This window comes from Dendrobates tinctorius, unplaced genomic scaffold, assembly GCF_039654945.1.
Source record: "Dendrobates tinctorius isolate UK_male_01 unplaced genomic scaffold, ASM3965494v1 ptg000086l, whole genome shotgun sequence".
NCBI classification, from domain to species: domain Eukaryota; kingdom Metazoa; phylum Chordata; class Amphibia; order Anura; family Dendrobatidae; genus Dendrobates; species Dendrobates tinctorius.
This window is the reverse complement of record NW_027361754.1, coordinates 48,140,114-48,157,601: the sequence shown is the minus strand read 5'-3', so window position 1 is coordinate 48,157,601 and position 17,488 is coordinate 48,140,114. Positions and strand designations below refer to the sequence as shown.

The window sequence follows — 17,488 nt, the reverse complement described above, 5'->3', positions numbered from 1 at the left end:
AGTTTCCAAAATGGTGTCACTGGGGGGTTTTCCACTGTTTAGGCACATCAGGTGCTCTCCAAAAGCGACATGACACCAGCAGACTATTCCATAAAACTTTGTATTTCAAAATGTCTCTCCTTTTCTGAGTCCTGTTGCGCGCCCAAACAGTTTACCACCACATATGGGGTATCTGCATACTAACAAGAAATTTCACCGTGAATTTTGAGTTCCATTTTCTCCTATTTGTGAAAATAAAACAAAATTGGGGCTAAAACATTTGTGTTGGAAAAATTTAGTTTTTTGTTATTTTCACAGCTCAATATAATCTTCTGAGAAGCACCTGGGGGTTCAAGGTGCTCACCACACATCTAGATAAGCTCTCTGAGGGATCTAAGTTTCCAAAATGTTATCACTTGTGGGGTGTTTCCACTGTTTAGGCACATCATGGGCATTCAAAATGCGACATGGCGCCCACTAATTATTCCAGCAAATTTTGCAGCCAAAAAGTCAAATGGCGCTCTTTCCATTCCGGGCCTTGCCATGCGCCCAAACAGTAGTTTTCTCTCTCACATGGGGTATCCTCATGCTCTGGAGAAATTGCACAACAGATTTTAGAGTCCATTTTTTCCTGTTACCCTTGTGAAAATAAAAAAAAATTGTCTAATATAAAATTTTTGTGAAAAAAAGCTAAATGTTCATTTTTTCCTTCCACATTACAAAAATTCATATGAAGCACCTGAAAGGTTAATAACGTATTGAATGTAGTTTTGAGCACCTTGAGGGGTGCAGTTTTTTAGAATGTTGTCACTTTTGTGTATTTTCTGTCATTTAGACTCTTCAAAGTTAATTCAAATGTAATGTTGTCCCTTTAAAAAAAAAAAAAAAAAAAATTTTGTTGAAAAAACTATGCTGATGTAAAGTAGATATGTGGGAATGGTTGTTTATGAACTCTTGCGTGTGACATAACTCTCTGATTCCAATTTAAGAGCATAAAAATTAAAAGTTTGAAAATTGTAAAATATTCAAAATTATTGCCAAATGTCCATTTTTTTAAAATGGATAAACGCAAATCATATTGAACAAATTTTTACTACTATCATGAAGTACAATACGGTGGGTACGGAAAGTATTCAGACCCCTTTAAATTTTTCACTCTGTATCATTGTAGCCATTTGGTAAATTCAAAAAAGTTCATTTGTTTCTCATTAATGTACATTCTGCACCTCATCTTGACTGGAAAAAAAACAAATTTATTAAAAAAAAGAAAAGCTGAAATATCACATGGTCCTAAGTATTCACACCCTTTGATCAGACACTCATATTTAAGTCACATGCTGTCAATTTCCTTGTGATCCTCCGAGATGGTTCTACTCCTTCATTGGAGTCCGGCTGTTAACTAAATTTATAGTACTTGACTTGTAAAAGCGCACACCTGTCTGTATAAGACTTCACAGCTCACAGTGCATGTCAGACCAAATGAGAATCATGAGGTCAAAGGAAATGGCCAAGGAGCTCAGACAGATTTGTGGCAAGGCACAGATCTGGCCAAGCTTACAAAAGAATTTATGCAGTACTCAAGGTTCGTAAGAGCACAGTGGCCTCCATAATCCTTAAATGGATGAAGTTTGAGACCACCCAGAAGTCTTCCTAGACCTGGCCATCCAGCCAAACTGAGCAATTGTGGGAAAAGAGCTTTGGTGAGAGAGGTAAAGAAGAATCCCAAGATCACTGTGGCTGAGCTCCACAGAATGCAGTAGGGAGATATGAGAAAGTTCCACAAAGTCAACTATCACTGCATCAGTCGGGCCTTTATGGCAGAGTGGCCCGACAGAAGCCTCTCCTCAGTGCAAGACGTATGAAAGCCCGCTTAGAGTTTGCTAAAAAAAACCACATGCAGGACTCCCAGACTAAGAGAAATAAGATTCTCTGGTCTGATGATATGAAGATAGAATTTTTTTGGTGATAATTCTAAGCGGAATGTATGGAGAAAACCAGGCACTGCTCATCACCTGCCCAATACAATCCCCACAGTGAAACATGGTGGTGGCAGCATCATGCTATGGGGGTGTTTTTCAACTACAGGGACAGGAAGACTTGTTGCAATTGAAGGAAACATGAATGCGAACAAGTACAGAGAGATCCTGGATGAAAGCCCCTTCCAGAGTGCTCTGGACCTCAGACTTGGCCAAAGGTTCAACTTCCAACAAGACCATGACCCAAGCACACAGCTAAAATAACAAAGGAGTGGCTTCAGAACAACTCTGAGACCATTCTTGACTGGCCCAGCCAGAGCCCTGACCTAAAACCAATTGAGCATCTCTGGAGAGACCTGAGAATGGCTGTCCACCAATGTTCACCATCCAACCTGATGGAACTGGAGAGGATCTGCAAGGAAGAATGGCAGAGCATCCCCAAATCCAGGTGTGAAAAACTTGTTGCATCATTCCCAAGAAGACTCATGGCTGTACTAGCTCAAAAGGGTGCTTCTACTCAATACTGAGCAAAGGGTCTAAATACTTATGACCATGTGATATTTAAGTTTTTCTTTTTAAAAAATTTGCCAAAATTTCTACATTTGTTTTTTTCTTTTTTTTTAGTCAAGATGAGTTGCAGAGTGTACATTAATGAGAAAACAACTTTTCTCATTATCAAATGGCTGCAATGAAACAGAGTGAAAAATTTAAAGGGGTCTGAATACTTTCTGTACCCACTGTGTGTCACGAAAAAAAACTATCTCCAAATCAATGTAATCTGTGGAAGCGTTCCAGAGTTATTACCACATAAAGTGACACTGGTCGGAATTGTAAAATTTGACCTGGTCATGAATGTGAAAACAGCCTTGGAGGGTGAAGGGATTAATCGCACGATGTCACATATCTAATGAAAAGGCAAAAAACTAGGTAAAAAGGCAAAATGAGTCATTGTAAGTTCATACATAATGCCATATAATTTGATTACTGCAATATATTAAGAGGATACAAATTTTCGTGGCCATGCTTCTTTAAAAGTTTTTCAATAGTTTTACCAATTAGCAAAATGAATTATGAATGATCAAAAGACTAACCTAAATCAAGTCAATATTTGATGTTACCCCCCTTGGCCGTCATCACTTCTTCTCTGTACACTTGTACTTACTCCCATATTGTGAAGGAACTCGACAGGCAGTTGCTCCAAACATCTTTGAGAACTAACCACATATCTTCTGTGGATGTTTCTTGTGCAAATCCTTCTGTCTCTTCATGTAATCACACACAGACTGGATGATTTTGCGATCAGGGCTCTGTTGTCTGTGGGCCTGATTATTGCTTCCAGGGCTATTTGTTTTTTATGCTGAAGATAGTTTTTAGTGACACTGGTTGGATCACATGATGGTTAAGTATTCATCTGTATTTCTCCGCATTGAGGACACCATTAATCCTGACAGGATTCCAAATCAATTTGCTGAAATGCAACATGGAACTTACAAGGACTCTCCACCATGCTTCACTGTTTCTGCAGACACTCAATTATTGTGCCGCTCTCTAGCATGTTTTCCCACCCCTGCCTAAACCTTTTGCACAGTACGATATATCATGTGCTCCTAACTGTGTCCTGTTACACTCTCTAGTAGGAGACACAGATTTTTAGCGTTTCTCAACAATTTTTCATCGGTGCTTAGTACAATAAGTCTCCTGCGTAAACCTCACTTTTCCCCAGCGAAGCCCCACATGCACTAGGTGAAGAAGAGGCCAAACTCACACACCTCTTGTAATTAAAGTGAATGTGTCATCTGGTAATGGTGATTTATTTATTTATGTCACGATCTATGAAATAAATCCTGATATCATGTAGTTTTCACACTGATCCTATTATTAGACTGACACTTCTATTCTGTAAAGATCAGTTTCTATCTAACACAGACAAGGAGAGAAAACAGCTATATGTAGATAACAAGGGATTCAACATTCACAACAGGTGAGGGCCACAGCTCACTGCCTCTGCAGATGTGAACATGGCCACATCTCACCACCTCCGCTGATAGAATCCGCACTATAGTTTAGGAAAAGGATTTGTGCTGTCCTGGTCGGACAATGTCTTTGGCAGCCAGACCAGCGCAGTCTTCATTTCTTTGTCATTATCCTGTCCACCTCTGGCGTTTAGTATTCCCCACAGTCTTTCATATCATGACGTCGCAGTGCCTGGTAATTGTCAGAGGTGCTAAGGACTCCCAAGCCGCAGAATTAAAGACTGCATTGGTCTGGCTGCTATAGAGGACTGGACGCAATGCAACTAGACTGGGACGCATATTTTTGCTCAACTCTTAATTTGTATGTAGATAAAGACTTTAAGTAACTTAGGCAGTGTATATACAGTGTTGTGAAAGTGTTTGCTCCCTTCCTGATCTCCTATTCTTTTGCATGCTTGTCACACTTAAGAGGAACCTGTCACCTGTTTTGGCCCCTAAAAGATATGGCCACTGCCTTTCAGGGCTTATTTACAGCCTTCTGTAATGCTGTAGATAAGCCCCCGATCCGACCTGCAAGATAAGAAAAATAAGTTTTATTATACTCACCCGGGGGGGCGGTCCGGTCTGATGGGTGTCGCAGGCCTGTGTCTGGTGCCTCCCATCTTCTTGCGTCGCCACCCTCCTGCTTGCTTCATCGCTCCCGGCATCGCGCTTCTGTGCAGGCTTAATTTTCTGCCCTGTTGAGGGCAGAGGAAAGTACTGCACTGCACAGGCGCCGGGTAAGGTCAGAGAGGCCCAACACCTTTGCACTGCAATACTTTGCTCTGTCCTCAACAGGGCCTTCAAGTGTGACTGCGCAGAAGCACAATGCAGGGAGCGATGAAGCAAGCAGGAGGGTGATGTCACAAGAAGATGGGAGGCGCCGGTCCTGCGTCACCCATCGGACCGGACCGCTGAGTATAATTTATTTTAATTATCTTGCAGGTTGAACCGAGGGCTTATATACAGCATGAAAGGCTGTGGCCACATCTTATAGTGGCCAAAACAGGTGACAGGTTCTCTTTAAATGTTTCCGATCACCAAACAAATGTAAATATTAGACAAAGATAACACAAGTAAACACAAAATGCAGTTTTTAAATGAAGGTCTTTATTGTTAAGGGAAAAAGAAATCCAAACATTCAGGGCCCTGTGTAAAAAAGTGATTGTCCTCATATACCTAATAGCTGGTTGGGCCAACCTTAGCAGCAACAACTGCAATCAAGCTTTTGCGATAACTGGTATTGAGTCTTTTACAACACTCTGGAGTAATTTTGGCCCACTCATCTTTGCAAAATTGTTGTAATTTAGCAACATTGGAGGGTTTTCGTGGATGAACCACCTTTTTTAAGGTGATCCCACAGCATCCCAATCGGATTAATCCCAGGACTTTGACTAGGCCACTCCAAAGTCTTAATTTTGTTTTTCTTAAGCCATTCAGAGGTGGACTTGCTAGTGTGTTTTGGATCATTGTCCTGCTGCACACCCTTCTGAATATTCTCTTTTGTGTCACAGTGTTCTATAGGTGACAATAAAGGCTGTCTTTCCATGGAGAGGAGCGTAAAGGGAGCAGTTCACTAAGTTTTGGGACAACTACCATAATGTCCATTTTGAACTGGAGCATAGTGTTCCAAACTTGTCAGAACCAGATGTTGGGGCAATAGTGTGTAAAAGAGCCTTTAACTTACCGTACTGCAGATAAGTCCTCCAGACATCACACAGATGGCGCTGGGGCAACACACCTCACTTTATAGCACATGCATTCACTGCGCTTGCACTAGATGCATGGCTGCTGCACTAATAAAGCTGTGGACAGGATATCTTGCTTCTCTGTGCTTGTGCAGAAAAGTGAGCTACATTGTTTATCATCTGTACATTGCATGTGCACTCTAAAGGCCTAGTGACTAATTTTTTAAGCCCTAATGGCCAAATGTCTGTTTAGAAAACCAAAGCCCCCAGCTGTATACTGATATGTCGGTGGTTGTGTGCGCCCCAAAACCTAGTTTAGAAGAGGTTCTGGCTTGTTTTTAATTTCACCTTCATTCCTCCTGGAAATGTAGCGCTCCTCGCTTTGTATTGGCAATAACTTGTACTTAAAGCTGTGCTCATTGGGCTTCTAGGGATGTGGAGAGTTTATGAAAGAGACCTGGTCAATATCAAACTGGAGTTAAGAGGTGAAGCTGAAATTCTTTTCCTGGCAGAGCCGTGCACTTGGCGGTCTGCGGTATGGATGCCGGCAGAACGTGAAACCAAGTAATCTGCTTGATAATAACGCTCAGATGGCGCTTAAATAAAAACCATCTGGAGACATTTGCTTTGTTCAGAGCCACATAACCAGAGCTGCTGATTTCAAGGCAAATTAGCTCCAACTTGTGCTGGGGGCGTTGGGAGCTTGGATATCAGAGAGTGGATAATCTACTCCTTTCACTTACAGCAGGCCGCTACACAAATGCTGCAAATCCAGCAGCGCAGGCTAATGTACAGAAGGCAGCTTCACTTGGCTGGCGGAAATGCTTCTCAGGCTTTTGATGATTTGCTTCCTGAGAACATGCCGCCCTGTTAATGTCATGAGCTGGTTATAGAGCAGAGGGAAAACTGCAGTCAGTGGCTTGTACTTTGCACCAAATTTATGGCTTTAACCCCTTTGCTCGAAAGAACATAATTATGTCTGCCCTGGGGTCTGCATATTTGGAGGGGAATCAGAAGCTTAGCTCACTCCACAAGTGGTAGATGTTCGCTGTGGTACATCGGCATTGGTCTCTTGATGATTTAGATGACACATTTGATTTTTGACAGCAGCATTTACAAGCGTGCACCAGCATCTCCTTACCTCCCTGCAAGGTGTTTGCAGATATCAATGGGGTACCACGTCAGACGCTGCTGAAGGCCCCCATGACTATCATCTTGGTACTTCTGTAGAAAGCTTTTACAAGCTCCATAAGGGACATCCTTTTTACCCTGCATTCTGCAATACTGGGGTTTTAACCACTGATTTTATATCCTGCATGGTCTCACAAAGGGAAAAGGTTCTCAACTCAAAATACACAATTATACTTCTAGAAAAGGGCATGAAAACCTCAAACCGTGCATATTAAACCCAATTCTTTATTAATATAACAATTTAAAAAAATTATCCATATAAAAGCAGGTGCTGCTATTCAAAAAGCAGGGACAAACCATATACTTTACCAGCTAAGTAGGCAAAATATAAACCAGTGTATAGTAAGACCTAGTTTCAAAGTATATAACACAGTGGTTGTTTGTAATATGCTACTTAGTTATACATATTCACATATTCTGTATGAGAATTTACATGTAATGCCACTTATTGTGTGCAGACCCTGCCGCCCCAATGCGTGTTTCGCTGTTTGTTCATCAGGGGGGTATATAAGGGAGGGAAGTAATCCCTTACGTCATGCGGTGCTTCCGAAGCTGACTGAAACACCGCATGACATACGTGATTAATTCCTAAGCACATGTTCCGTGATCAACATCCTAAGGTTATCTAGTTGACATCACGCCCCTAGATTGGATAGCTAACACGGATTAAACTAAATCTTACTTCCCTCCCTTATCCATGGCCCCTGATGAAGAAAGGGGGAAACGTGCATTAGGGCGGCGAGGACTGCACACAAACAGCGGCATTACATGTAAGTGCTCATACAGACTGTGTGTGTATATGTATAACTAAGTGTAGCAGATTACAAACAACCACTGTCTTATATACTTTCAAACTAGGTCTTACTATGGACTAGTTTATATTTTGCCTACTTAGATGGTTTCGTGTAGGGTTCCCCAACTCCAGTTCTCAAGGCCAACCAACACGTCATGTTTTCAGGATTTCCCTTGTATTGTACAGATGATGCAATTATCACCTGAGCAATACTAAGGAAATCCTGAAAACATGACTTGTTGGTGGGCCTTGAGGACTGGAGTTGGGGAACCCTTGTTTAGTGTATGGTTTGTCTCCTACACAGGAATGCTCGGCTGAGCGCTCCTATGTTGGAGAGAACTGTGGCGGCCAGACGCCTCCTATGGTGGTGTATCTTATGGAGAACAAAATGACCAGCCTTGGGAAATCCAAATTGCAGGATCCTTCTCTCTCGTAACATAAGGACTGACATACATTTTCAGCCAATTTCTTATTCGGCTGACTTAAGTCTAATGTGCATGGGTACCTTTTAGGTTACATTCAGATACCTGACAGATTTCAGTACCAGAATCTCATCCACCCATTGCAGAGAAAATCTGCAGCCGGTTAATTTATGCTGTGGATTTTCACCCTTTAGCAATGCAAAAAGTCTATGGTCATTCTGCAGCCCTTCTGCAAACACAGTGATGATATTAATGGAGCTTATGCCGCTACTGATTTTCTGTTGAAGTTTCGCAGCAAATATGTCCCATGTGAACGTACATGGACTGCGAAAGAAATGAATTCAGAGATACCAGTGACATAACTGGAACTTGATTCAATCTGTCCTACATTTTTGTGGGCAGAACTCCTATGCAGATTTATGTGTCTGTAGTTACAGCCAACAAACTTTTTCTCCAATAATTCATGAACAGAGTAAGATTGACTGCCCCTTGTGGTCTCTCGATTGCTTACGAATAAATAAGGGGCATGAAAATGTGCACCGTGGAAAGTATAGGATGCTGGATGTGTACTTTTTCATTCCTTGCTGAAACTCCCATCCTGATTTATAATCCGGTGATGGTAAGTGAAGTAAAGCTGACAAGTGAGCTGCAGAGAACAGGAACCAGCAGCTTAGGCTGATTTTACATTTGCCGTGTTTTTTGCGGCCCGTTTTTACGGCCTGTATTGCCGTGATTTTTGCGTTCTTCCGCAAAAACGGCCCGCAAAAAACCTTCTCGGATCGCCGGCGATCCGCAAATACGGTGTACCGCAAAAACAACTTAACGTGGTTTTTTGCAGTACCATTGAAATGCATTGCGTCCGTGTCCGTAAGCCGTGTAAAATATCCAGCAAGGTCGATATTTTTTCACGGCCGTATATACGGCCATACGGAGCACGGCCCTCCTACCTGTTTTTGCGGCCCCCTAGAAATGCATTGGGGCAGCCGAATAAACAATAATAAAAATGGCAAGTGTAAAACCAGCCTCATTGTGACAATGTGAAAACTGTAATGCTTCAAGTACATCTCCTCCCTCGTCTCAGTCTACCACCCTACCCGTGCCCTTCGTTCTGCTAATGATCTGAGGTTAACATCCTCGATAATGAGAATCTCCCACTCCCGTCTCCCAAGACTTCTCCCGTCCTGCTCCAACTCTTTGGAATGCTTTTATCCAGGACAATTCGATTAATCCCCAATACCCAGTTTTAAGCGTGCCATAAAAAATGCATTTCTTCAGACTGGCCTACAAGCTCAACACATTTATTTAACTATCCCTGTGTTGTCCATTCAAAATTTTCACCATAACCAGGTTACTCGTATCATGTTCTCGCATGCTTTATGCATTTAATAGCCCTCTGTGTCTGTACTTTTACATATTCTGGCTGATGACCGGTTCATGCGGCATTACATTAACCCCCGATTTCTTACACTATGGCTGGTCAGAAAAATGAAAGCAACTGTTACCCTCCACCTTTCGTATCCCCCTTATTTCCTCATAGATTGTAAGCTTGCGAGCAGGGCCCTCATTCCTCTTTGTATCTGTTGATTTATGTGATTGTTATGCTGTAATGTCTATTGTCTGTACAAGTCCCCTCTATAATGTAAAGTGCTGCGGAATATGTTGGCGCTATAGAAATAGAATTATTAAGTATTGAGGTTTCTTTATGTGAATAGTTATATGAAAATTGAAAAATGCTGTAAAACTATTTGTATTGCAAACCCGACTGTTAGAACAATCACTTTTAGTAAGCACTTCCAATAAAATAAAATAACTTTACCCCCACCCTCCTTCTCAGCCTTGCAATAACCATAATGATGCGCAGTGATTTTACTTGGGGTGTTCCTTTGAAAGGGGCTCTCCAGGCTGAATATACATTTCTGTGCAAATGCTGTGAATGCATATAGATTAGTCCTGACAGTGTGGAATGTGCACACTGTCAGGATTATTCTCTGCTGCCTGTTCTGGCGATCGTCACATGTATGGGATTTACATACTGAAGATCACGTGCAGATTAAACTTGTTTTTTTTTTGTTTTTTTTTATTATCTTCTTTTCCATGTTCTATTGCGAAGAGCAAATGAGAAGCTTGTAGTCATATGACTACCAGTATACAAATTACATACTTATTGTGATATAACGACCGCTCGAGCAGGCAACAAAGAAACCTGACAGTGTCCAGATTCAGCACCTAGTACCGAAAATTATGCTCAGCCCTGCAAACTCCTATAAGTACTATTTAACATTAGTGTTGCTAATAATTTCTTATATTTTCACAGGGGCAAATGCAACATCTCCCATTTCTCAGACATATTTGCTGCTCGGGAATTTAAAGCCAGGATAGACTCGTTCTTCTACATCCTGGGGTACAATCCGGAGACCAGGTAAGTTTTCTCTTCTCAGGTATTCTTCATATTCCACATGATGTTGAATGTGTGATTGATGCTGGAGAAGGAGGCAGGTTCTGTCCATCTGGTTACAGAGCTGAGCAGGACTGAAATGTCATTGAGCCTTTTTTTCATTTTTTTTGGCCTTTGTCTTTTTGTGTTAATGACCGGAAGAATGAATCAAATGCCAACAAATGCAGTGTTGAGAATGAAGATTTACACAAATGTTGTCACTTCTCTAGTCTTGGATTCAACACATTGCTGACGACCTTTGTTCCCACATTGTGAGCCATTTACAAAAGATTTTCGATGACAGATCACAATTGGAAATGTACTCTGCTATTGAAGATTTTAGTCCTTCCATATGTAGGACATCTACAAGTCTGTGACTTTACATCCTCCTTCTATCCAAGTGGTATACTGACCCTTCAGTGCTGCCGTTTGCAGTCAGGTCCAGTTTTTACCGTGATGATTACCTGTTGATAAGGGCACCTCTTTCATGGTTGATGTGACTGCCTGAAACTTTCATAGAGAATGTTATTAGCAATTTGTGGCCTCCATGATGGTGGCCATATAAGCGCATTGTGTGGATATAGTCATTGAAACTTGCATCACATGGGAGAGATACATTCATTTTTCTATATCACTTAGCAGTTTGATTTGTGAAGGACTTGCTACTTGGTGAACCCTGGTTCACATTTATTAATATGGTTATCATATACAGTCCTTATATTACATGTACCGCCTTTCTACTGATGACCACCATGTAAGGCCCCATTTCCTGCTACCGGGGAAATATATGGCTGGACACTGCTTCCACCAGGGAAAGCTGTTTGGAACTGGATACATGGCTGCCAGGAACTGGATATGTGGATGAGCTGATCTCCCCGCAGGCCACATTATGAGGGTATGTTTCCACGGTCAGGATTGGCTCAGGATTTGACGCAGGTAAAATCTGCACCAAATCTGCATGAGAGGTCACTGGCAGGTTGCCTGCATTTTTTTTTTTTCATGCGGATTTGTATGTGTTTTTTTGTAAGCTAAATAAAGATATATTATTTAACAAAAAAAAATTGTGATGTCATTTCTGGTCCAGCCTCCTCTTTAACATTTGACCAACCCACACTCCATTACACACAGATAGATAGATATGGGATAGGTGCATGGATAGCTACATATATCGATAGATAGATAAGAGATATATCTAAAAATCTGTCTATAGATCTACCTATCTCATATCTATAGATAGATATGGGATAGATCGATCTATAGATATATCTATGTATCTATAGCTAGATACATATATCTATAGATCTATCTATCCCATATCTGTAGGTAGATATGGGATAGATAGCAGGAATGAGATAGATCTATAGATATATCTATGTATCTATAGATAGAAGTATCTATCTAGGTATAGATCTATCTATCCCATATCTATATCTATCCCATGATAGATATGAGATATATAGATATGGGATAGATAGATCTATAGATATATTGATCTATAGATATATCTCATATCTATCCCAGATCAATCTCATATTTATCTATAGATAGATATGGGATAGATAGATCTGTCCCTAATCTATCTATAGATCTATCTATCGATAGATAGGTAAATAGATATGGGATACATAGATGGATACATATATCTACAGTGCCTTGTGAAAGTATTCGGCCCCCTGGAACTTTTCAACCTTTTCCCACATATCATGCTTCAAACGTAAATATACCAAATGTAAATTTTTGGTGAAGAATCAACAACAAGTGGGACACAATTGTGAAGTTGAACAAAATTTATTGGTTATTTTAAGTTTTTGTGGAAATTCAAAAACTGAAAAGTGGGGCGTGTAATATTTTTCGGCCCCTTTAACTTAATACTTTGTTGTGCCACTTTTTGCTGCGATTACAGCTCCAAGTCGCTTGGGGTATGTCTCTATCAGTTTTGTACATCGAGAGACTGAAATTCTTGCCCATTCTTCCTTGGCAAACAGCTTGAGCTCAGTGAGGTTTGATGGAGATCGTTTGTGAACAGCAGTTTTCAGCTCGCTCCACAGATTCTCGATTGGATTCAGGTCTGGACTTTGACTTGGCCATTCTAACACCTGGATACATTTATTTGTGAACCATTCCATTGTAGATTTTGCTTTATGTTTGGGATCATTGTCTTGTTGGAAAACAAATCTGTCTCAGGTCTTTTGCAGACTCCAACAGGTTTTTTTCAAGAATGGTCCTATATTTGGCTCCATCCTTCTTCCCATCAATTTTAACCATCTTTCCTGTCCCTGCTGAAGAAAAGAAGGCCCAAACCATGATGCTGCCACCACCATGTTTGACAGTGGGGATGGTGTGTTCAGGGTGATGAGCTGTGTTGCCTTTACACCAAACATATCGTTTGGCATTGTTGCCAAAAAGTTCGATTTTGGTTTCATCTGACCAGAGCACCTTCTTCCACGTTTGGTGTGTCTCCCAGGTGGCTTGCACTGAAAGTAAAGGGGCCGTATATATTGCACGCCCCACTTATTTTTTAAATTTCCACAAAAATTTAAAATAACCAATAAATTTTGTTCAACTTCACAATTGTCCCACTTGTTGATTTTTCACCAAAAATTTACATTTGGTATCTTTTTATGTTTGAAGCATGATATGTGGGAAAAGGTTGAAAAATTCTAGGGGTCCGAATACTTTCGCAAGGCACTGTATAGAGACATAGATATATCTATGTGTAAAAGAATAGATATATCGATAGATAGAAAAAAAAAAAATCTGTTAGGCCGGGGTCGCACTTTACAAGAAACTTGCACGAGTCTCGCACCTCAGTACCCGGCATTCGGACCAGAGCGTAAGACTGCATAGAAATGCGTGCAGCTGCACGCTCCTGTCCGAGTGCCGGCGGCAATGCCGAGTATTGACATGTGAGACTTGTGTGAATTTCTTGCATGTCTGACCCAAGCTTAATATGTAATGTCCTTACAAGCTTTTTTTTTTAAGAAATGGCGTGGGATCCCGCGCAGTTTTCTGTACCAGAGAGTGAAGGCCGAGGCTGATGTCTATAGCCTGGGAAGGGGTTAATACCCATGGAGGTTCCCAGGCTATGAATATCAGCCCGCAGTTAGCCTTTCTGGCTACTAAAATAGCCCCCCCCCCCACACACACAAAAAAAAAAATTACGTGAGGCCCCCCCCCCTTATAATTTATAGCCAGAAAGGCTATGCACACAACTTCGGGCTGATATTCATAGCCTAGAGGGCATCCATGGATATTGGACCCCCCTGGCTACAAACACCAGCTCTCAGCTGCCCCAGAAATGGCGTATCTCTAAGATGCGCCAATTCCAGCGCTTAGCCTCTCCCCACTGCAGTGTAGCGGTGGCATATGGGGTAATAAGGGGTTAATGTCACCTTTGATTGTAAGGTGACATTAAGCCCGAATAATGGAGAGGTGTCAATAAGACACCTATCCATTATTAATCCTATAGTTAAAGGGTTAAAAAAACACAGCCAGAAAAGAGTATTTTAAATAAAACACTACAGTTTTCCATTTTTTTTTTATTGCACGCCCAAATCCAAGCGAAGCCATCAATCTCCTGAAAAATAAAAAGCAAACCAACGCAAATACTCCCTGTTCCGACGTAGTCCATTATCACGATGTCCCACGAGTCCATCTCTGCTACATCTAGATGCATGACATCCAGATATAGCAGAGCTTGTAGATGACCACCGGATATCTCCAGCGATGATCTACACTGTGTACGTGACCGAAGATAACCCCGGGTCACGTACACGGCAGTTCTCGCGATAACACGACAGTTCTCAAGATAAAGCTAAGTTATCGCGAGAACTGCAGTGGACGCTGACTTCCGGTGGCGGGACAGGTAAGAACTTTATTTAAATTAGAAGACATGCGTAGTAAGCTTTAAGTTTTACCGCATCTAATGATTGTCTGTGGGAAATTTACGTTGCCGCATTGTAAACAGTCATGCTGCGTTCTGAAAAGACGCATGTCCGTTTACGCAGGTCTGCCACCTGCGTCTTTAAATGCGTAGTGGAGATGGGATTTCATGAAATCCCCTCCACTATGCTATAACATCTGGACGCTGCGGTTTTGATGCTGCGGCTGTACACAGCGTCAAACCCGCAGTGTTTCCTGACCGTGGAAACATACCCTGAAAGTTTTTTTTATTTCTAAGATGAAACAACCCCTTTATCTTCATTGGAATCATGTGCAAATCTGAATTGGTCCTTGTGCTGATTTTCAAATACTTCCTCATTAGTATCCATTGACAAATGCATAAAATTTGCAAATTATGATAGTTTTTTGCTCATATTTAATTTTTATGGGACATATTTTCTAGTACGACAGCTAAATGAGATCTTGGGGTTTGGCGCACAAACAAATTACCGTATATACTAGTGTATGAGCTGAGTTTTTCAGCACATTTTTTTGTGCTGAAAGCGCCCCCCTCTGCTTATACACAAGTCATTGTCCCAGAAAGCCAGTGGGGGAGGGGCAGGTCACAGAGGCAGGAGCTGACTTCTGTGGCTAAAGCCTGTGCTGCTGCTGTAATAGCACACAGTGCCAGCCCATAGGGATGGAGCACATATTCATTACCTTAATTAGCGGGGCCATGTGATCGTTCGGCAGGAAGAGCTGCAGGCGCCAGCGGCCGGAACAAGATGCAGTGCCCACACCTAGGGCGTGCAGGTAGGTGAGTAGGATGTTTGTTTTTTTTTCAATAGGAAACATGCAGACAGGGATAGGGGATAAGGAGGCGTGCATACAATGACAGGGACAGGGGAGGCATGCATACAAAGACAGGGGCGGGGGAGCCATGCATACCAGGATAGGGATGAGAGGACAATGCATACCCGGCTTATACTTGAGTCAATAAGCTTACAAGTTTTCTCCGGCAAAAGAAGGTGCCTCGGCTTATACTCGGGTCAGCTTATACTCGAGTATATACAGTACATTTAAATCAATAAAGGTGCTCCTGCTATGTACGGCATATCTCAGGCAGGGACATATGTTACCTAAGAAAGCAGTAGCTGTGTGAGCCCTTGCCGTTTCATCTGTATACTTATCATACGTAGCTTATGCTCCTTCCCAACCTGCAAAGTACTGGAGCAGCTCTGCATGGTCGGACACAGCCATTTCACAGTCTACCGCATGGGCACATTTTATAAAATTATCTCTGCACAGGGACATTTTCCTTTTTTTTTTTTTTTTTTTTTTTTAAGCCATTATTATTCCAATATCTGTTAAATAAAATCTACCTTGTGTGTGTGTGACAACCCCTTTAAGATTCTGATGTTGCAAATCTGTTGGCGGTGAGAACAAGTAATAAGAGAAATTAGACAAATATTCTCTTCCGAGTAAGAACCAAGATGCTTGTGCTTAGGCTAAATATGGATTTGTGTTTTAGGATGAAAATGGCAAAAGGCTTGTTGCATAAATAATGCATAAATTCACCAGCCTATACACCTGAGTTGTGTAGTATATACCATCATAAAAGCAGACTGTGGTGGGGTCTGTCTGCAAGAATTTTCCTTGGCTCTAAAATACCGAAAAAAGTAATATGCTAGGAATCAATAAAAAGTACGGTATACCTATCTTGTGTGTACCTAGATTTGCCTTACTATCCATCAGCAGCACAGGATATCCACATTTTTCTTTCTTCACTTTTGTATCTGGAGCTAAAAAAGTATCCGCTCTTTGCCCTGGCTTGATCTGTCATTTATAGAGATTTATAAGTTGAATTTGGCACCAGGTCAAGTTACCAGTTTTTGCTCCTATTTTATTACCTCTGCTCCAGAGTATTCTACTTTTTTCTTTTTTAAAATGTACCATACGGTTTGAGAGATATGGGCCTTTCTATTTAATGTTAATTTTTATGGTCTCTACTAAGGGGGCGTGATTCACAGGTAAATATATTAGAATTGTCAAGTCACGCCCAAGAGGATCCTGTGAGCCCTGTCCCATAACAACCATACAAATTGGCATTCAATAAAAAGCTCAAGTAGAATACTCAGGGAGCAGGTGGAATAAAATTGCAGTGAAACCTGGGCACTTCTGACCTGGTGACAGGCCTTCAAGAAGACTCCTTCACTCATCTTGTTAGATTTTTTTTTTATAAGTCATCAGTGCTATAGGGAACTACTCCAGCAGTTTATATTTGGATAGATACATTAATCCTTTCTAGGATCTGTGTAATGAGTTGATGGGTAATGCTTAATTTTATTTTTTAATTTTTCTTAGTCCTTTTTTTGCTCTACTAAAGACGAACGCTGATTCAAATTAACGTCAATAAAGCAGCATAGCTATTTTCAGAACTAGTTTTGCTGCTTCTTTTAACACTTGGTTTAGGAGTTGATGCTCACTGTATTTAGAAAGTAGAGCTTCCGAATTGGGGGTTCACTTGATGATCACCTATGTTTCAGGACATAGGAGGAACTTAACGAGATGGCCTTCCTCTGCATAAAAGTCATTATACTGATATCTCCCGATGCAAAATAATTGTATTTGTATTCAGATTTTATAAATGTATCCAAATGAAAGAACAATCATTTGTCATATGATAGCAGAAATGATTCACCACCAAGCTCTAGCTCTGGGCTTAATGAAAGGAACTTTATTTGTAATATTGGGTGATATTACTCAATTTTTGCAAATTGTTTACATACTCCATCTATCCATGTATATGTATAGGACCAAGTATCAAGAAGACCTGTCACTTGCCTTAAATAAGTAGTTTCTTACCTGATATAAATTATGAGGTTCCCAAAATACCACATAAGACATTTGTCAGTATTGGATTTTTTTTTTTTTCAGCCTTAGATGATTATCTGTTCAAAAAAATCCCAAATACCCGACCAGTGTTGTGACCTTTTATGAATGTTTGTCAGTTAAACCAAACGGTTCACAGATCCGGCTGACGATCGTCCGTTATGGTTGAAATTGGCCATTACTTTCAACTTTGTGTGGGCTCAACTAGGGTTACAACAT

At 41.0% G+C, this 17,488-nt stretch overlaps 1 protein-coding gene across 7 annotated transcripts in view; it reads left to right on the top strand.

Annotated features, from left to right (window-relative positions):
- Positions 1 to 17,488, top strand: part of RERE (arginine-glutamic acid dipeptide repeats) — a 403,316-nt gene that overhangs the window by 282,017 nt on the left and 103,811 nt on the right. For all 7 annotated transcript variants that reach the window (XM_073585354.1, XM_073585355.1, XM_073585356.1 and 4 more), the window contains one exon: positions 10,376 to 10,480. In XM_073585354.1, the coding sequence (XP_073441455.1) occupies positions 10,376 to 10,480 (105 nt within the window). The remainder of the gene's footprint in view (positions 1 to 10,375; positions 10,481 to 17,488) is intronic.